At 36.3% G+C, this 22,318-nt stretch overlaps 1 protein-coding gene across 8 annotated transcripts in view; it reads right to left on the bottom strand.

Moving 5' to 3' along the window:
* The window catches only part of NAV3 (neuron navigator 3), a 570,381-nt gene that overhangs the window by 87,752 nt on the left and 460,311 nt on the right, over positions 1 to 22,318 (bottom strand). For 6 of the 8 annotated variants that reach the window (XM_019803871.2, XM_002923310.4, XM_034644498.1 and 3 more), the window contains 4 exons: positions 8,697 to 8,829; positions 7,786 to 8,056; positions 6,133 to 6,841; positions 3,569 to 4,057 (listed from right to left, as the gene is read on the bottom strand). In XM_019803871.2, coding sequence (XP_019659430.1) covers positions 3,569 to 4,057; positions 6,133 to 6,841; positions 7,786 to 8,056; positions 8,697 to 8,829 — 1,602 coding nt within the window. The remainder of the gene's footprint in view (positions 1 to 3,568; positions 4,058 to 6,132; positions 6,842 to 7,785; positions 8,057 to 8,696; positions 8,830 to 22,318) is intronic. The other 2 variants (XM_034644501.1, XM_034644502.1) reach the window with 1 other exon arrangement.

Genomic DNA, 22,318 nt, shown 5'->3' with positions numbered 1-22,318 from the left:
CAATGATCAAAATTAAATACACAGGATATGCATAATGGGATGATATAACACAAATGCAAACACATCGACTTGAAAATTAATCACTCAAAATCAAAGCTAAAATGTTTTCTTCTATGTGTACTCCATTATTTAGCACTGCAGTAGAAAGCAACCAAAGACATTATATGACTTTATTTATTGGGAATGTCCACATAAGGTAATCACTCTGTTATGTAGATGCCAGTTCTAGTATATATTTTGACTACATAAGGGTTTTTAGTAGTGTGCATGGCAAACAAAAAGGAATAAGATTGAACAAATATGAAAAACCTATAAATATGAACTACAGTTGTGCTAAAGCATTAATATGGTCACAAGCCATTTTAAAGATTATCTTTTTCATGCGTGAGGATTTATTAAAGCTTGACATTGCAGAGGAGATTGAAAATAGGCATTGTTTGCCAAAATTATCAATTGTATAAAGTGCATCTATTTATATCATGCAGAGAATTTAATGAAAGAAAAATCAGAAAAATACATTTAAATTTACCAATATAAGTTAAAACTCTAAGTAGAAATACCTGTTTGAATCTGGATACTAATGGTTTTATAATGAAGACACTTCCCTCACACCCTGAAAGGTCACAAACTCCTATGCCTGCGAGGCCAGCAGGCAGTGGCAATGAGGGAAGGGCGATTTTAGCCAACAGTCTGAGGAGGTCAGGCCTTGTCTGTTTAAAGCCAACAGATGTTCTGCAGGATTGTGAAGGCAGGGTTGCTCGATCTGATATTTCCAAACAAGCCAGCAATTTGTAAAGTTGGCTACTACTTTAAGTTATTTGTAAAGTTTGGTTAGGTTACAAAAAGCAAAACCAACTAAACTAAATACCTGGGAACTGGTTATGGCTCAAGGGCCGCCATTGATTTGGAGCAGCAAGAGGGAGAATTACTGAAGAACTTTCTGGGATTATTTATTATTTTATGACATTTTAATGGAAAAGGAATTTGAACAGTTAAAATCTTCATGAAAAACTATTGATTCAATAATACTAAGATATGAATATATCCGTCAAATGTTTTGAAATTGCAGACAACAGGTCAGTTGTGAACTTATATACATCTCTATCATATCACTCTAATTACTTCACAATATTTATACTTCAGCACACTTTCTGTCAGATATGGCTCTTTGGTTTCCTTAGCATTCCCAACATTCTGCTGACCGCTTAATTCTAATTAAGGCCAGATCTCTGATAGGATCTTATTTTCTCTTCAGGAGATCATGAACTTTCTTGAATGTACTTTAAAGGATTAGAACAAATTGCTATTGCCTGCAGTTTTGTTCCCAAGAAAAAAAAATACAACCTTTCATATAAAAAATTATTTTGATCCAGTAATTTCCTGGGAGGAACTAATTAATATTTATGTCGTATATTATACCTATGAAAGTATTTTATTTTTCACTCTAATATTCATCAATACATTTCACTAAGAATCAAGGGCAAAATATGCATTTATTTTAAATTAGCCTCAGGTTTATTTTAGAAAAATTGTTTATCTGGCTATTTTTAATACGGAAACATTCTCATTCGTAAAGCTGGTCTATTTCAAAAACTGATCAACAACAACAAGATTTGCTTAAGGATAATAAGTGACTACATAATTGCTAGGGTATTTCTAAGTGAAAATGTATGTTGACTTCCACTAAAATATAGATAAAGTAAAATATTAACATTGCATTTGTATCCATAAAACTCAGTTTGATCCTCTGGTTTGATTTGAAGTTTACTTGGTTACAAATAGTTACTTGTCTACTTTTCTGATTTTTTAGTATCTGAAGACCAGAGAAACAGGTTGATGGCTAAATGGTCAATTTATTGCAGCCATATTTATGATTAAAAAATCAGTAATTTGGAGGGTGACTTGGGTTAATAAATAATGGCCTATTGGCAGTGTGTTTATGAAAATGTATTTGGATTCCTCACATATCAGTATACAGTCAAAGATACATTTATTAAAACTATAGGTTGTTAACAGATTTTCAATATAATTTAATTTACTTGTTACAAGTCTTGAAAATGACATTTGAGGGTGCCCATTTACCTTAAAGTGTGGAAACTCAAATCCAAGATGCTGTAGGAAGCCTAACTTCTGAGATAAAAAAAGTTAAATGAAACAGTACTTACAACCAACGTTTTCGTGTATATAGTTGGTCTTAACGTACGCTAGCTATAATAACAAAACTAGAAGGGACATAGATGCAAACGCCTATATTTTTGTCTCTATCCCCCAGCTGTTTGTCTTGTGTCTCTTGGCCCAGTTTTTTGTTTATGAAGGAAAATGTTATTTTGTAATTAGCAGCCCACCATAGGAACTATCAAGCATAAATATTTCCGTTCCAAAAATCTTTTATCAGAGGGATGTCTCATGGGCATGGTTGTCCATGTCCATGAGGGGGCTGGGAGGTACGATGGGATGGAAGCCATGTTTTGCATTTCACAAAGGCAAGAGAAACGGAAGAGCAATGGGAAATTTGGGGTTAAGGAACAACTAGTGTAATGTGGTGAGAGTCTAGGTAAGAGCTTTAGTCAGTGTTTTAAAAAATGAATCTGGGAGTAAGTTTGGAAGTCTGGAAAAAAGGTGAGATGTCATCCTCAGTAACAGGCTGAACGAAAGCTTAGGGAACGATATCACGCATTTTCAGTGGCCAGTAGTGCTTTCACAAATAACACAACTAAGACATGTGGCCAAGAGCATTTTGTGTCAAGAAACAAAGAATATTAAGTTTATCTGGGAAAAGAGGCAATTTCAGGACATCTTCCAGGGGGAAAGAGTCAGTAGCAAAATACCTGAGAAAAGATTTTTGGGGTGAGATAATCTAAAGACATTTTGGTTAACAGTGACACTTTCTGGTAAATACAATTGGTAAGGAATGCTGAATGTTTTTCATTGTAAGTTAAAAAAAAAAACTGTTTAAACCAATGGGAAACACCTAGTAATACGATTTATTTTCAAGGGGCCTATTAAAAATATCACTGGTATTATTAATTTTCTGTAAGAATTCATATCTGACAATTGACTTTTTTCCAACTCAACTAGGATTCCCCAGTGATCTTTTTGCTATTTTCCTATAGAAGTGCTAATAAAGCAAACTTAACATATTGCTCAGAACATAATTATAGAATCCATTTAAATTTGGTCTTTAAAAATGCTCAAATTATCATAAGGAGCTAGTCTTGGAGCTTAGGCCAAATCATTAACATGTCTTGAGAAGACATCATTTAATACATAAACACATGCTTTGAATTTTATTCAAATTGCTTGTTTGGTACATATGTATGCATTCATATTAAGAAACTTAATTATACAATTATCCTATTCTTCATGGCCTTTTTTTTCTTCTACGAAGAACTTGGTAGTAAGAGCAAACAAAAGGCCCAGTCTCCTTAATCTTTTGTCCCTTCAATTTTATGTCCCTTTGCAGAGTGGCATTCCCACTGACATCAAGGGAATTTAGTGGGGGAGGAGGGTAGGCACAGTGTCGGGAGGAGGGGGTGAAGACTTCATCGATGCCTCTAGGAAAGCTCACCTTTCTGAGAGAGTAGATCTCACACTACCCGTTCTCATGAGCAGGCTCTGCACCTCGTGAGTGCCTGTGGTCAGTCCAGACAGGGAGCCATGATGGCTGAGGGGGAGGTCAATAGACTCAGAGCTCGTATGGAGGCTAGTCATGGACTGGTAACTCGGAGTGTCCTTGCTGCCGGCAGAGGAACTGCTCAGATTGGCAGCCCACACGAGACCACCTGATGTGAAAGAGTGGACCGACGCTGGGCTGGAAGCCAACGAGTGACTTAAGCTTATAACATCTGTAGTTAAGTCTGAGGGTTTATTGAAGAGAGGGCTGCTGCTGCCACTTAGCCCACCAGCACTGCCCATGCTGCCCGTACCAGACGACGGTGACTCCAGACTGCCTTGCCGCGCTAATGTGGTACTAGGACTGGGCATTACTGAGGAGGATTTCACACCCTCAGTATTAGGTGCAGAGGCAGATTTGCCACCTGCCTTGGCACCAAACAACCTAAAAGAAAAACAAATAACAACTTCAGTTGTTCCGAGAAACTAATATCCACATTTAATATTTAGGGTTACAGTACACAGAGCCAAGTGTGCTTTGGCGCACCAAGCTCCCAAGCACTTCCCATCTCTACATTAATGAACTTTATAAGCTCGAACTTCTTAATCTTGTGCCAAAAAATCTCTCATATCACTATAAAGGTAAGTCGGTACTGGGCTGCCACCCAGGGGGTGGGGGGAAAGGGGCAAAACAAAAGTAGATCAAACATGAAAATCCTTGGCTTTCACAGTTTAAGTGATCATGAGAATCTTTTGAGAAAATTAAAGAGTTTGAGCACACCTGCTGTTACCTATTTACAGAACCATTATAATGAAACAACTTCTACGCATTCGGTATATAACACTTAAAATTTTTTCTTTTCTTTCTTTTTTTTTTTCAATGTAACAGTTTATTCAAAAACTAAAAGGAATGCTTAAGGCAAGGTTTAGGAGGTTATGTTACATATCTGGAGGCCTGAGTGACGGTCAGAGAGCAGTTGGTTAGAAATAAGATTGGACTCTATTGGCAACATGTTCGTTTGTGTGTATTTTCCTCAAGAAAGACCAAAGGTTTTATGTCAGTTGCCAGTGCTATTCAAGTACATATTTATAATAGTGATTTGAAACATAGTTGGTGCTAACTTAGATGTTGGAGTTCAGTTCAGAAAACATTTTAGTTTTGTAAATGAAGCAGATGATATAATCGAATTTATGTAAATATGGAAATAAAGTGATATGAAGTAATGGCATAATGATTACTAATTAAGTTGCAATGAAATCCATATTTCCTATTAGTGAAATATTTTATGACGAATATGAGAAATTGTTTCATAGGTAATGGGCCACTGGAGGGCACTATTGGCTTTTATTTAAGCAACCAAAATAATTACTCCCACTTCAAGTCATTATTCTTTCCAATGAGAATCAACATTTCAAAAAGCCAGTTTTTCAGAATTAATATTTCTACTGAGGAATATAACCTCTGGGTTTTCAAACAATCATGTATCTGAGATTGCTTGAAATGTAAATGTTTCAAGACCCTTTATTTCCCAGTTATCAAGGTTCTTGGTTTATTCATTGAAATAAAAACAAACACTAAAGATAATTAACACGTACATAATGGACTATAAATCATACTCTATCATTTCATAGATGAGGAAACAGACCCAGAGAGGTTTAACCATTTGCCCCAAGTCTTTAACGCTATGTATTTTCCTGCCACTTAAAATATATTAGTATTTAAAAACAATGATATCACACAGCAGAACTCCACATACTTAGTACCAAAGAGAGTCCTTACACAGAAACCAAGTTATGCTGCTTATCAGAGTCCTATCAGAGAAACTGGTGAAGCTACAAAACTTCATCCATTCCTGAGTTGTTATCCTATATGAAACATCCAAATGTTTCCAAATTCTGTCCATGATATCATACCTTGATTTTCATAAATACGTTAAGATGCAGTACTGCATCAATCTGTCCAATCTCATCTCTTACAAGGAAAACAATTTCATCTGCATTCATGATTATCGACTCATTAAGAGCCAGCAAGATCATAAACACTGGAAATGAATACCAATAGTCATGAAGACCTATTTTGTTTTATTTTCAACTGTGGAAAGCAGAGATGGAAATCGATGGAAATTTTACAAGCGATTACTTTACTTTATCACTACCCCCCCGGTACTGGGTACTGCCATCTGCTTTTAAGTTTCTTATAAATGCTGTTTGTGTTGCTAATATTAGAATGATAGTGGGACTGAGAAGTTTGAGCATTTCTCAAAATGAACACCATTTTTTCCCCAGCTATTTATAAGATCAGCTTTTTAAAACTCACTGTACTCAGAAACTAAATAAAAGATGCTAAGCTATATGGACCTTAGAGCATATATTTAGGGTATATCTATACCTATATCTATATCTATATTTAGGATACAGGATTTAGGACACACATGTATTATTTATATTTGCTAAACGGTTCCCATGTATCTTACAGTACAGCATTTTCTATATGCCCAGCATCGTTTCACACATTCTTACCTTCGAAATGTAGGTGACGCAATGTCAGGATACTTGGATCCTGGCTGCCTGAGCCCTTGCGTCCCACAGGCACTGGCAGAGGTGGGGCTGGATTTGGGGGAACCTGACAAAGAAACACTCTCTGAATCTGACACGGCTACTTTCTCCTTTTCCTTGTCTGTTTGGTTGACAGTGACGGGGCTCGAGCGCCCTGACCCAATCTTAGTGGGCTCTCTGAGTTTCGAGGTGGAGGCGCCAGCCGACTTGCTGCTGACGTTGGAGTCGATACTGCTGGTGCTGGACCTGTGGCCGCCCCGGCCAGGGATGCCGCTGGCGCTGGATTTTGAAGGGCGGGGCAAACTGCGGTACTGCAGGGAGGTCTTGGAGCTCACGTGCAGCACACCGTCATCCTGATTCTGGGACCCGTCCAGACTGGTTTTTCTCCCCGCGTTTGACTTCCCACCAATGGCAGCAGATTTGGGGATTTTACCCAGCGTGGCTGACCCACTTGTTATTGTCGCTCCACTGCTTGTGATCATGCTAGATGACCCTACTCCGCTTGGTTTCTTAAATCCAAAAGAGCTGGGAGCAGTGGATCTTCCAATGCCGGAGGGGGGCTTTTTCCCCTCATCTCCGCTGTTTTTTCCTGCATCTGATGGAGACCTCTGTAGAGACGATCCTTTTAGGGGAGTTTTGCCTTTCTCAGAAGCTTTGGCATCATCAGTTTTCCCTAATGAATGAGAAATACACAAATATACATGCCTGCACGTTTTGATTCACACACTAATCTTTCTTCAAATGACGTGTAAAAATGTGAATACGTCTTTATATTACTGCAGTTCCTAACCATTTATTTAGATCTCGATAGGTACGTGCTTTAATATATTGAGAGGATTGCCTAAAAAGCAATAAAAATATGGCTCTTACAGAAAATGTGACGAGTGATGAAGGAGATAAAATGAAAATGCATTTTTTTTTTACAGTTTATTATTGTCTTATATCTCACAACTCTCTTCCTTTATCAGGATAGCACTTAATCTTATCAAGCTAAGTGCTAGAAAAAGAATTCATTTGAATATCTGTAAGATGCTTATATTTAGAGTCCCTGGTACAACACTACTTAAGCGACACTGTTTAAAATTAGGCACCATTTTAAAAATAGGGAAAGAATCTTTAAAAAAATTGAAAGATGGTACATTTTGGCAGAAGTCTGTCACTCTTTTCTTTCATAAAGTATAATTCACAAATGATGTTTCAAATCTCCAGCATTCCAACCCATTATATTACTGTGATTGCTCTTGCCTCTCAGTGGTGGTAGTGAAAATTAGTGTATACTTAACATAAATATTGCAAACATTCATAAGGAAGGGAGAAGGAAAGCAATCTTATTTTTATTAAGCAGACTTCTTTTATTTCCACATGAACAGAAATGACTATGGCAGAATAAAGACACTCAATAGCCCTAAATTATAATGGTGCTCTCTCTCGAGAATGCCTAGATTGTTATATTCATGTGGACTTATATGGTAAAATATGTGAAATTTACATGGAAAATAATAACTATACAGAGAAGAATATGATTTAATTAAAAAGAAAGCTATTATTAAAGAGAACAAAGATTGAATGGAAACCATAAATTATTTTTGCATAACAGCTGTAAAGTGACAAGCCTACCAGGGGTCTTGAGTGCACTCGTTGCAGCTTTCTGCCTAGATGGTGCTCCTCCTTGGGCAGACATGCCCCTTCTCCAAGAACCTGTCTGTGAAATGGACAGGGAGGCTTTCTGCGCTGTCTTCTCAGGGTCTTCAGGAAGTCCTGAAGAAACACCCTTCCACTTGCTAGCTCCATCCCCATGGCTGTCGAAGTCCTCTTCTGGTTTTTTCAGCTCCTCAGTAGTATCCCATGTCTCATCTGTTGTAGAACGTTTCTCTGAATCTGTCTTCAGCTATAAGGAAAATATTACAAAGAAACTTTGGGCAGAAAAATCTATAAAGTGTGAATAGGCCTTCGAATGTACCTTTTAACTGGTTAAAAAAAAAAGCATCACTGATTTATATTTCAAAAGAATTCCAAAGACTCCTATTTTTATCTATGTCTTCATTAAGTTTCATTAATTTCAGCCACATAATTCTCACTTGTACATATTAGAGAATGTCAGAATAAATATGTGCAGAAAACCCAAATTAAATACTCCAGAGAGGAAGGAATTTTCTATGTCAAATTTAACAAGGGAATGGAAGACAAGATAAAACTTAATTATCTAATATCCATTCTTGATTTGCCATTCTCAAGAGATGTAGTAATTTATTTCAGAGATCAATATAAAATTAATCAAGAACTACCTAAAATGAGACTATTAAAATAGTTTTTAGGGTTAATAATATCAATATTATCAAAAGAGATATGATACACAGTAAGTCTTTCTGGGTTGTTCATAATCAATAGAAAAAATACATATACACAAACTGCTTCTGTTTATACAATTATATCAGATTCAGAGGTCATGCTATATTTTAATCTAATATAAAATAACTTGGGGAAAAAACTGGCAGAAGCACTGGAGAAAGTAAGCAGGCAATTCTCACCTGGGTGTTCTTCCTGGAGGGGATGGTGATGTTAGAGTAAGAGCTGACTGAGGACGCAGTATTCAAGTCGTCAGTGCTGATGTTATCAAGGGTGTCACTGAGACCACTGCTCACAGAGCTGCTGTCATCCCAGCTAAAGGCAAGACACACAGCAGCAATGAATTAAACACAGGATGCACAAGGCAAGTCACCTATATTTCCATATAACATTTATCACGCATTGGGAAGATAATCCTCATTTTTTAAATCTCGTGATGAAAAATTATTGACTTTCCATTTTAGGAGAATCATATTAAATAAGAATTGAATGCAGGCCTGAGAATAACCTTATCTGATATTTGCAAAGAATCAGTGTCTAGTGCAGATCCAGGCTCCAGGGGAGTATCTATAGAATGAATGAAAACACTGCTACAAATACTGCGTGGTATCAGGAAAGAATAAAACCACCAATGACTTTTTTCCCCCCCGTGGAAAAAGCAACATAGCATATAAGAATTCATTCTTTGTTTTGAAAGTTAAAACAAAACAAAACAAAACAAAACAAAAAACCACCAACAATGGTGCTTTAGTTAGGAATCAGAAAGTCATTCTTCATTCTTTCTCCTACCTTAGTAACTACTAATGATTCACCAACTCTAGATCTTTGAGTTTCATGTCTATCATATCATCACTCTTGCTATACCTCACAGTTTCTGGTCTAAACAATATTAACAATAACCTCTTATTTGGCCTTCCTGCCTTTGGTCTTTCTCAATACAACTTCATTGCTAACTTTGGGTCTACGATCAAAATGATCAAAATTCACATCTGGCCATGTCACTTTCCTTCCTCAGAGACTTCTCTTTATCAAAGCCCTAGATTCCAAAATAGAATGCACCTGCCTCACAGGATGAACAACGCAATCCACTGGGGCATAAGAAAAAATACTTGAGGGGCGCCTGGGTGGCACAGCGGTTAAGCCTCTGCCTTCGGCTCAGGGCGTGATCCCGGCATTATAGGATCGAGCCCCACATCAGGCTCCTCCGCTATGAGCCTGCTTCTTCCTCTCCCACTCCCCCTGCTTGTGTTCCCTCTCTCGCTGGCTGTCTCTATCTCTGTCGAATAAATAAAAAATAAAATCTTAAAAAAAAAAAACTTGAAATTCTGAATATATTTGTTTTTAATCTAAAGAAGAAAAATAAAACAGGCTATGTGAATATTCATGTGTGGGCTAACGTGTGCACTCTCATTTAGTCAATGTGTCAGATGACGCAGAAGTAACGTAGGATAAGCAGGGTAACCTGAATGAGAATGGCAGCTGCACAGTTCAAAGGGGTGGGGCACAGTTCTCTCGTTTACTGTCTGGTTTCAGTCTATTGTGATGTACTGTTGCTCACCTGTGCTCTGTTAAACAAATTCACGCACATGGGGTACATATATTAGATACAGGCAAAAGTTAAGTTTCATAAAATGGATAAGGGCCTTTAAAAAGCTCGTGCATACAATCCATACATAAAGAGACTATCCTTAATGAAAGCATAAGCAAACCACAGAGGAAAGGTGGTGAACGGATAGTTTTCCTACTCTGGTATGTGTGCTTTATGAGTCATATCATAAATTCAAAATAAGAGTGATATATTGAGATCACATATGAAGCCAACAAGAAATGCAATTACCAAGAAGAAAATAAAATTTGAATTTATAGCAAATAATGTTAATGATGATCCCTCCCTAGCTGTATATTTTGTTTGTGATATTAGCTACTGATAGCATAACCCAATTAAAAATGGGCAGAAGACATGAACAGACATTTCTCCAAAGAAGACATGCGGATGGCCAACAGACACATGAAAAGTTGCTCATCATCATTTATCATCAGGGAAATGTACATCAAAACTACAATGACGTATCACCTCATACTTGTTAGAATGGCTAAAATCAACAACATAAGAAACAACAAGTGTTGGCGAGGACATGGAGAAAAAGGAACCCTCGTGCACTGTTGGTGGGAATGCAAACTGGTGCAGCCACTATGGAAAACAGTATGCAGATTCTTCAGAGAGTTAAAAATAGAACTACCCTACGTCAAGCGAAATAAGTCAGAGAAAGACAAATACCATATGGTTTCATTCATGGACTTTAAGAGACAAAACAAATGAGCAAAGGGGGAAGAGAAAGAGAGAGTGAAAGAGAGACAAACCAAGAAACAGACTTTTAACTATAGAGAGCAAACTGATGGTTATCAGAGGGGAGGTGGATAGGGGGATGCATGAAACAGGTGATGGGGATTAATGAGGGCAATTGTGATGAGCACCAGGTAACTTACAGAAGTGCTGAATCACTGTATTGTACACCTGAAACTAATGTAACACTATAACTAACTGGAATTAAAATTAAAACTTCAAAAAACTTAATTTTTCTCAAATTTTAAAGCATAGTGTTATTTCTCTCTTTTTCCTCTGGATTCCAAAATCTTCCCCCCAAATCTGAAACTGCTTTTACAAAGGTCAATAAATCCACGAATTGAGTGCTTACTATGTGTCCTACTCTTCCAATTACTTTATATTATATAATCCTCAAATAAATCTATGAGACAGGCATTATAAAGATTCAAAGGTTCAGGTAGGTTAAATGACATGCCTAAGAACCCATGATGGACCTGGGATTTGAACCCAGGAATTATGCCCCACAGCTTGATTAGCATTATGCTTCCCTGCCTCCAATCCTTTTGCCCCTTCTCTCTTGAAATATATCAATGATGAGTCTTTACAGGTTCTTTGCAAAGTTCACAGAGTCCTCCAAATCCTTCACTTTTTCCTCTTCTTTGGGATTCCTTTGAATTCCTCAATATTCAGAAACTAATCTTACTCACTTTTTACATTCTTCCTTGGAAATTCCCTGGTCTTCTGTAGCTTCAGTACCACTTGTATGATCACACTTAGATTCACATCTTTAACCAGACTTGTTCCTGACTACCAGATCATCATTTCCAGCCTTCTACTGCACAGTGTCTGGGATGTCTTGTCAACAACTCAAAATCACTCTGCCTAGCCTACATCATTTCTCTTTAAAAATAATTCTCCCTTTCTGTTACTGACATTACCTATTAATCTTTCTGCCACAAAATCTTAAGTGTTATTGCCTCTCTTCTCTCATTTGGCTCCATTCTTAATTATCTCTAATCTTTGAAAATCCTTCCCAGCTACAGGTAACACAGCCACCCTTTTGTTCCACATATGCACTGCCTCTGCTTGTCCTTCCTTACATAAAAATTATTAGTAAGTATCTGCTCTTATTCATTAAGTGATGAATAAATTGTAACCCCTCTCCTTGAAGAACTCAGTGTTTACTGTTGAAGAAAAAATTTAAACAAATGATTACACAATAAAACATGGTAAGTTGTTGTAATTAGAAGTGCGTTAAATGTATGGCATATGGCAAAGCTACTATCACCTATTTGAAGAGTTGAAAAATTATTTCACAATAGGAATATTGTAGATGATCAGAGGAAATCTATGTTAATCACTGTATTGTAGCATATATCACCTATTATATCCATTTTTTGTGCCTTTCTATATTCTTGATCATAATCTGAATTACCTGAAGTCTTTGTAATCCTAGCATATACTCATGGTATCTACTGCTGAATAGATGACTAGTATATGTTTGTTAAATGAATGAAATGATTTTACTTTTGAAAATGCTGCTTCTATCCAGTAATGTTAAGTTAAATTGAATCTAATAATAAATGTGGATTTTGAGAAAAGTTTGTTTGACATATTTCTTTGGTAAGCAAACTTAAAGGGATAAATTTTGATTGATGACAACATTATTTTCCTAATCTAGCCTGTGATTTTGACTTTCATCTTTGATTTTGTGGATACCAGAATTCTCCCTGGCTAGGATGCAATTAATCTTGTTTATTATGGTACATTTAATTAAGTTGAAAAAGCTTCATAAAAATAGGGTTTTTTACTGAAAAAAAATGATAATTTACTCACATAATTAGCTCTGAGGTCTCAAGCCTCATCAATATATTTTCTCCGTCCTTTCATTTTTAATTTCATTAAGATGTGCTAAGAATTCTTGATGATATTCTTTATAAAAGGGCAACTCTTTTTCTCCTCCAAGTTATAGATCTGTCACTCTGCTAAATTTTTCTTAACAATCTAGGGCAGCTCAATACATTACAAATCTGTGGATCTTTTCCACATAGATTGCATTTACACATTGGATTGTTTCCAGTTTTTAAATACTATGAATAAAACTGTTGAGAACATTCTCATATATCCTACTATGTGACATTTTAGAACAAGCAAAATGACAGATATGTAGGATGATCAGTGATGGCCAGTGGTCAGAAATATGCAAAGATTCGTAGTGGCCATACATGGCTTGATGCATATGTCAAAACTCAGAACTTCAGGGGAAAAATTATTACTCTCATTAAAAAACAAAAATGTAGCCAGTTCGCCTGTTGGCAAATTACAGTTTAGATATACACTGGATTCTTAACTATTCCAAGAATAGAATTATTTTTTGGCATGCCTTTTACAGTGTATATTTAAATGTTCAATAACTCAATGGGGCTAGGGATCTAATTTATTTATCTGGTCGTGCATTTGTAGCTCTGACCCCCAGATACACCTCTGGATTCACACTTAGAAGCAGAACTGCTTGAAAACAAATGTATCATGTGTTCTAGGTCTTTTTTTTCTTCCTGCTTTTTATAATGAAGAATTCTGAAATATTAACTAAATTATAATTATTGTTGTTATTATTATAATTAGAGAGAGAGAGCAGGGGAAGGGGAAAGAGAATCTTAGGCAAACTCCATGCCCAGTACAGAGCCCAACACAGGGCTCAGTCTCACAACCCTGAGATCATGACCTGAACTGAAATCAAGAGTCGGATGCCCAATCAACTGAGCCACCCAGGTGCCCCCAACTAAATAGAAATTAAAATAAGTTTGCAGATTTAAAACTAATTCTGGAGGAAAATGCTCATCCTATTTGTAGGCTATTTTTCAACGCAGTACTATTTTTGGTATAATAGCAATTTATATAGCAGGTATTCAGCCAGGCTCTACAATAGTTCATATTGCCAGGTCAGTTGTCCTACTTATACACGAACAAGTATAACAGAGATTTCCTTTCAGTAAATAATTCCTATACTTCAGGCATCAATACTAACCTCAATCTCAGTTTGATAGCTCATTAAACATTCCATTAACGAAATAAATGAACATGCATATTACTACTGATTCCTCTAGAAGTACTGTGTTCCAACCCTAATTCATTCCAAGAGTGTTGCCTACTAAGGTGACATTATTTTTGATTTCTATAAAAACACCTTCTTAGTCCTAATGTTTTAACAACATACTTTTTTGTTAGCTTGTTTTAGAAAAGTTAAAATAAGAAATAACCATATAAGCAATGTATATCTTCTTGAATCTTTAATTATATATTATGTGGCTATTTAGAAAACATAACTATAGATGGTATAATATTTTGTCAGAATCTGAGTATTCCTAGGCCTTTTGCTGTTGGAACTATTGCCTGAGGTATGCCATAGTGTTTCAACAGCATAAATTCTTCCTCCAGGTACCAGCACATCCTACTTCCTCATTCATTATGATCCTGTGATGTCTACTCAGTTCTTATGCTGACAGCTGATTATCCATTTGGACTCTTTATCACCTACCATGAATAGATCATTATACACGCTTTAGATCCTTGATGCCACTCCCACTTATGTCTCAGTTCCCTAAGGCATCATTTTGATTTATTAGACAGGTCTTAAACCAAGTCCTAAATCCTTCCCCCACCACAATCTCACTCTGAATTCTAAATTAAATCCCAAATACCCTTGGTCCCATTTTCAAAAACCTCAAGAATACAAAAAATTTAAAAACATTAAGCAAATTAAACATTTTTATATATTATTTAAATGTAAATTCCAGAGTCACGTTTGCCATTTATAAATAATGTAGGTAATGTAAAGTGTTCATTGCAGGGCTGAGACCTGTGGACATTCAGCAATTATATAGGACAACACACTAGATGTATTTAGGCACTGTCAAAATTCTCGTGAGACAGACATATTCTCTTCCAACTTAAAAATTGGTAAACCTCATAGCAATATATGATACAGTATAAATTCTAAGGATTTTACTAAATATTTCTTAAGACTAATAACTTTTTTATGAAGAAAAAAATGAAGTAATCGTAGCTATCCATGACACTGTGTAAAAAGTTCTGGATTTGCTCATTGCTTCTAAGGGAAAAGTAGATAACACTGGCATAACAAAATGAAAGCACCACTTTAAAAAATATTCTATTCCAGGATAGCTTTGTTTTCTATTTCCATTATTTATGGCAATATAAAACATAGGAGATACAGACACCTTTAAAAATATATGCTTAGACACAATGATATCTGCAATAATAATATAAAAAAAAAAACGAAGAGTCAACTGTCTAGGCACCAATATGTTAAATCAATTAATTTCTCATCAAAACTCAACACAAAACCACTCAGACCTATGCCATACTTTTTTTTTTTTTTTTTTGAGAAAACACAACGCACTACCTGTCAAGTTTGAGCACTGCAACCACTGAAGTGTAAATTCTGTATACTTCAGGGTCATTGACAGAAAGTAATGTAGTGTATTTCAATGAAGATTTATTCAGCACTTCACTGGAAAAATATTTTATTATCAAGAAAAAGAAAGCAAGTCACTAAAGAGACTTCTGAATTGGAAAAACTTCAGTATATAACAACATCAACATGTTAAAGAAAGTTTTATAGTTTTATGTTAAAAATAGTGTTTTTGGGGAGCCTCGGTGGCTCAGTTACTTAAGTGTCCAACCTCTGATTTTGGCTCAGGTCATGAGGAATATATATACTCTCCTCAAATTATAAAATGTATATGGTTTTTAATTGCAGGATTTTTTTTTTTTTAGTTCTAGTTTATACCTTCAAAAGTGTTTTTTGTTTTGTTTTGTTTTGTTTTTAAGATTTCATCCATTTATTTGTCAGAGAGAGAGAGCACGCACAAGCAGGGGAGACAGCAGGCAGAGAGAGAAGCAGGCTCCCTATCAAGCAAGGAGCCCATTGCGGGACTCAATCCCGGGGCTCTGGGATCACGACCCAAACCGAAGGCAGATGCTTAACTGACTGAACCCAGGCGTCTCACCTTCAGAAGTGTTTCATCCTGCCAGTGTTCATTAACTATGCAATATAGTAGAGTTTGAGTAGCAGATTTAAAATCCAGTTGAAATGTCCTTTTCTCTATGAATCCTCTCTTGAAATCTGAGGAAACTAATTCTTCCACGTCTGTGTTTACTACTAGCGTGCTTCTGCTGCACTGCAGTTTATTTGCTCATGAAGCTATTTTAGTCACAGGATCATGGTCAAGGGAAAGGAGAGTGGCTTGTCTCTTGGAGTCTCAGTCCCCAGCTTGGCATCTGACCCATACAAGTTCTCCATATTTGTGAAATAAATCAATAAATGATCTAGTCTTACATAGCCACAATCTATACCCTTCATCTGATTCATTCACTCACCCTAACCCTTAAATGGGCAAATAATTTTGAATTGTGGTAAAAAAAAATCAATGGGAAAAAAGTGAGAGAAAGACCAATGAGAGGGACCCGCTAAGTTTGGGTAAGGAAAGAACAACCTCTTGGAGGAGGTAATTTTAAATAAGCATATGTAGACAAGTAAAGGGTGGAGAGAAACCATCTGTGAAAGTGGTGGAAGAGAGAGCCTTAAAGGAAGAGGAGACAAGAAGTGTAAAGACCCAGAAGCAACAAAGGTCAGGATACAGCAGGCAAGGGGCAATGTGGAAGTTCTGAGACTGCGAAAGTAGGCAGGGCTAGCGCTTGCAGGATTTTACAGACAATGTGGAGAAATTTGACTTCTTTAGAAGTACAATAAAAACTCATCAAACAGTTTTAAGTGGTAAAATGACATGAGCAGATAAATATTTTAAAAAGTATTTTAGTATTATGAATACATTGGAGGTAAGGAAGAATGGAAGCAGGAAGCTTGATGAGGAGGCTATGGTGACATTCTTGTTTCTGACCAGGGGATACACATAAATTAAAAGAAGGCACTTTCAAGATATATTTGGAGGTATAAATGGTAGGATTTGCTCTTGGTTGGTGTGACATAATAATAAATATATATTTAGCCTGTATCTTGGATTCCTGATACAGAGCTCTTAAAACTTTTGTAATTTCTTAAGTGATAAGGATACTAGCATCATCTTTCATTTTAATATTTGGTCTTCCACTCCAGTACCTAACATAGGGCTCTTAAATCTCTTAGAATTTCCTGAGTGATAGGAGCATCTTTTGTTCTAACGGGGGAACTCTTGGTTGGCTCTGGATAGCCCGCTGATTTTTTTTACCCCCATTCATAACTATTTGCACATTAAAGTATTAGAAGGATTGAATGAATTACAGTTCAGGCCTTACTTTGTCACTATATGACTAGATCATTTACCGACTTATCCCACACCTCTATCCTCCGGGATGGGAGAGAGGCAGAAGATTCAGTTAATAATGTATCATGCCTTTGTGATGAAGCTTCCATAAAAATCCATAAATCACAAGGTTTGGAGAGCTTCCAGGACGGTAAACACATGGCGGTGCTGGGAGCGTGGTGCACCGGGAGAGGGCATGGACGTTCCGTACTCCTTCTCTATATTTTGACCTATGTACCTCCTCGGTTGTCTGTTCAGATGATGTTCAGTATCTTTTGTCATATTCTTTATAATAAACCAGTAAATATAAATAGGTGTTACCCTGAGTTTTGTGAGGCGTTCTAGCAAATTATCAAATGTGGAGGGAGTCATGGGAACCCCCAATTTATAGCCAGTAAGTCAAAAATACAGGAGGCTTGGACTTGGCAGTTGATATGTGAAGTGGGGAAAGTCATATGGAACTGAGCCCTTCACTTATGGGATCTGATGCTCGCTCCAGGTAGTCAGTGCCAGAATTGAGTTGAATTAAATTGGAGGACAGGCAGCTGGGGTGAGAGAATTGGTTGCTGTGGGAAAAGCCCCAAACATTTGGTGTCAGAAGCATTCCATGAGTAGAGATTTTTTAGTTTTCTTTTAGTTGGAATGTGTAAAAGAGGAAGAAAAAAAAGACTTTAAATCTCTTGCATACTTTCCACTGGCAATAGAGGCATGAATGCATTTTTGGAAAAGTAAAAAATCCATTGACAGGATTCAAAACATAATTTTAATCCCAAATTCAGTTTGCACTTAGTACCATTAGTTTCACATACCAAGGGAAACTGATAGTTTACTGTATCATAATTTAAGTGTGTAACTCTTGATAAGCTGGTGATTCATGTAAACATAAAGTTAAAAATCTTTCCATTTTCATTATTTTTAGTATGCGCAAAATACTATGTATTTATCCATGAAAACTTTATAGAGACTACATTAATACCGTCTGGGTTTTGGGTAAGGAGAGCAATCAATAAACTCTATGCACTGAACTTTTCGTTCCCTTTTCTTTTCTCTAGAAAACAAATAATGAAGATTTATTCTATTGTGGCATCAGATAAGAAAAATGAAAAGCCCTCGTTCTTTATAAAAGAAAGCCCTAGGTAGATTTGGTTAAATGTGATGAAAGATGTTAGCGTGAAATGAATTTATGCAGTCAGGCAGATTTTTATGTTTTAATGATATCTGAGGCAGATAAGAAACATCTATTTTTGTTTTTATTATAATATGAGCTGAAATCACAAGAGATAAAATGATCTTACTTAAAATTCCTTTGCTGAAACACGTTATTAGAACAATGCTTATTGTAATTTTGCTAACTTCTTCCAGTGTTCATTTTTATGATGCTGTTATATGGTTGGAATAGGTACAAGTTTACTTAAAAGTTTCTGTTAGTGATAAGCTGAGAATATAGCATATGACACAGAAGTTAACTCAAGGATTCATTACAATCCATCGGCATCCTTTTATATCTTATATTAATTTAAAAACCAATATGTGCTCATTGTGGAAAACTAGGCACTCCATACATATATAAAAGAGACAGAGCAAATCATCTCCAATCCCACCCAGAAGTAACCACCATTAACATTTTGATGATTTCTGTCCATTCATTTTCTGGATGCATTATATGAACAGATGCAAATTTACCTGGTTGAGACCCTGCTGATTAGAATACATGTCCATTATTCATTATTCACTTATTTTATATGGCATTGTTGTGATTTTTAATGTCCTTAAAAATCTTTCTGACATAATGATATCACATGAATTATTATATATTTAACCATTTCTGTTTTAGGAAATATGAAATACTTCGTAATTTTCTTACTCTTCTAAGTAACACTGTAATGAATACCTTTGTACATTTATGTTTACATAAAAGGTTACATTCAAGATTATTTTCCTAGCATGAATTCCTAGAAAGAGAATTAGTGATTCACAGGATAGAAACATTTGAAACACTGCAGATGCGGCATAACAGCTGAAGAACACATCATTTTATATTCTTGCCAGTCATACAACAGCACTAACCCTACAAAATCCTAGGTAGTTTCAGGTAAGGTCGTTTTCTTCAGTAATTTGAAAATTGCTCAGTGTAGTTTTAATCTACATTGATCAAATTGTGAGATTAAATTCTACAGGTTTATTGGTTATTTTTATATCCATAAATCATCTATGTCCTTCGTATATTTTTTCAACAGAGTTTAACTTATTTGTATTAGATTTTTACATATTATAAATTGTTTCAAATATCTTCCCCTCTATTTCTTGCTTTTTACTTTTATTAGTGATAATTTATTGATTTTTTTATTTATTGGATATTTTAACATATAAGGTTCAAAAATATTTTAGCCAACTCCATCCATCTTGGTTCTATAATATCTTCTCCCAAGAAATTTTGCATATATAATTTGCTTCTCTTCCTTTTCCTTCTCTGATATTCCATTTTTGTGGTAAGGTGAGAAACTCCGATGACGATTTTTTTTTTTAAAGATTTTATTTATTTATTCGACAGAGATAGAGACAGCCAGTGAGAGAGGGAACACAAGCAGGGGGGAGGGAGAGGAAGAAGCAGGCTCATAGCGGAGGAGCCTGATGTGGGGCTCGATCCCAGAACGCTGGGATCACTCCCTGAGCTGAAGGCAGACGCTTAACCGCTGTGCCACCCAGGCGCCCTGCGATAACTATTTCTATTTATTATTATGGTTCACTTATCAAGTCCTAATATATGAGACATATTTGGGCATTTTTTAATGATTATCAATATGTTCCACTGACCTATTTATGGATTTCTTTAGTAATACAATGTTGCTCTAATTTTTATAATGATGTTCAGAGGTTTTTCTTTAAGGCAGACAACTTAAAAATATATATCTAACTAAGAATTCAAGCCTTTTAAAAACCTTCGCAAAATTACTAAAATTTGTTATTTTTCTAAAACATTATTACCATGCATAGTTTTACTCAGTAGTACATGAAACATTTACTGAATGGTTTCATTACGGCCGATACTGGAAATATAGAAATCGGTGTGATAGTATAGAGATGTGACTTTTGTTATATTGTGGAAAATGTGTAATTCTTCCTCTTGAGAATTCACAGACTATTTTTTTGATATCTGAACATTTAGCTACAGGCATTTTACTTAATAAACAGCAATCATAGCTATTAATTCTCAGCTAAATTGTCTCCCCTCTCAAAAACCTTCTTTATCACTTGAAATATTTTTGGCATTAGCTATTTCTTTCAGAAGAATAGAAGCACCCAAATTACTATAATTTCAAGGTTGCATGAAAAGAGAAACGTTATGTAGAAATAAAAGAGCTTAGATAAAGCTCAGCAACTTAGCTACAGACCTAACTGTGAACAAGGTTGAAAATGCAAATCTGTTCTGTGTTATCTTGCTTGAAAGAGCCTACATTAAAGTAACAAGAATTCACCAAAATATTTTTAAGAGAAAAATATTAACAATAAATAAATATTTTTGCTCTGAGATGTCTAAAATAGGTAATATAAAAACATCCCAGATTTCTCCATCTTAAAACATTGGGAACACTGCCTTGGTAAAGAACATTCCTTAAAAAAGTCACTCTAGTGAGTGAAGATCTCTAGAAGGGGGTGAACGACAGTTCACAATTAGATGTTTGCCAGGAAATTCACGTCGCAGCCCTGAAAAACAACAGATGGCAGCAGTAACAATGAAAACTTGCAGCAGATCCCGTCTGGCACACTTTCAAAATGGTCATTTATATTTCCTATCACAAACAGCTAACTGCTGTCTCCTTATATTGTATGCATGGATAGAGAAGGGGAAAAAATGCAATAATGACACTTGAATTGCTTTAACAGGGAAAGGAATAAACCTGAAAGCAAGGCTGAGGTGACGACAAGCCCCTGGGCAGGTGTCTTAGTTTCCTGAGCTTTCCCAGGCATCAACCCCTTGCTGACACTTTGCCTAAAATCTCCCCAGGTCTGAAACGTTGCCAGCAGCTCCCAGGCTATTGTCATATTTCCCACAACTTTCCTCTGTGTTTCTGAGCTCTGCTTAGTAACTTTCATTTGATTTCTGCTTCCTTCCAGAAGATTTCAGTCCAGTGGTTTTTGCTGTTAATCCTGGGCCATAACGTCTGATCAGATTTATTTGTGTTCCTTCCAGTAGGAAGTGAGGATTCAGAAAAGGTGATGCTTAAAAGATGAAGCACTGGTGGGTCAACAGACATCTCTCACCCCAGGCAAGCAGAGTGGAGTCAGGGCACACCCAAGAAGAAAGTCAGGTAGAACAGAAGCAAGCCAGAGAGAGGTCACGGAGTCCTAGCACAGTGCCGAATTAGGGGATTTATAGGAGTTGAAAAGGTTCAAAACATAAACAGAAGAAAAGATATGATATCCACGTGTGATATAAAAAAAAAAAACTTTGACAACTGGAACAGTCTTTCATCTCAAAAAGGGAGCATTTCTATCACTAGAGCAGAAATCAACTTCTCAGGATTTGGTAAGGCAAACAGAAGGGTCTGACAGGATGATGTAAAGATGGGAAGAAAAGCAGCTCCTTTCCTGGTGGTTTGTGATGCAGGTTATGATGTTATTCCTTGGTCTTCTCCAAGGAGGAGAACCAGGTTTTGTTCTATAAGCATGGGGGAAGTCAGATCATTGGTTGGGGCACAACCTATGTGGTGCTGAGTCATAGGATTGATCTTGAGAATTTTATGTCTTTTCCAAATAGTGAATTTAATACCACCTTGTGTTAGCTTCAGGAAGAAGATCTATGAAATACTCCTCTCAGGCCAAAATGAGTTAAAATGTTAGGATCAACCCTGAATTTTATCAGTAGGGTTTATTCCAATCTACTCCATCTCCTATTTTCCATATGGGTTCCTTCTAGGGCTGCCCATAGCTTGCGCAGCAAGTGTCTTTATCTGTTCCATGGAAGCATGGTTTTGAAAGTAGTGTGGTCTAGATTTCGGCTACACAGTCATTCAGCCATGCGTACTTGAATAGTATACAACAGGACAATCCTGCATGACCATCCTGGGTACTAGCCTGAAAGAACCTGCCCAAGACAAAAACCTTGAGTTCTCCATCTTGCATAACCTTAATCTATATTCAGTTGGTAACC

This window comes from Ailuropoda melanoleuca, chromosome 15 (assembly GCF_002007445.2).
Source record: "Ailuropoda melanoleuca isolate Jingjing chromosome 15, ASM200744v2, whole genome shotgun sequence".
Taxonomy (NCBI): Eukaryota; Metazoa; Chordata; class Mammalia; order Carnivora; family Ursidae; genus Ailuropoda; species Ailuropoda melanoleuca.
This window is presented reverse-complemented; position numbering and strand designations above follow the sequence as displayed.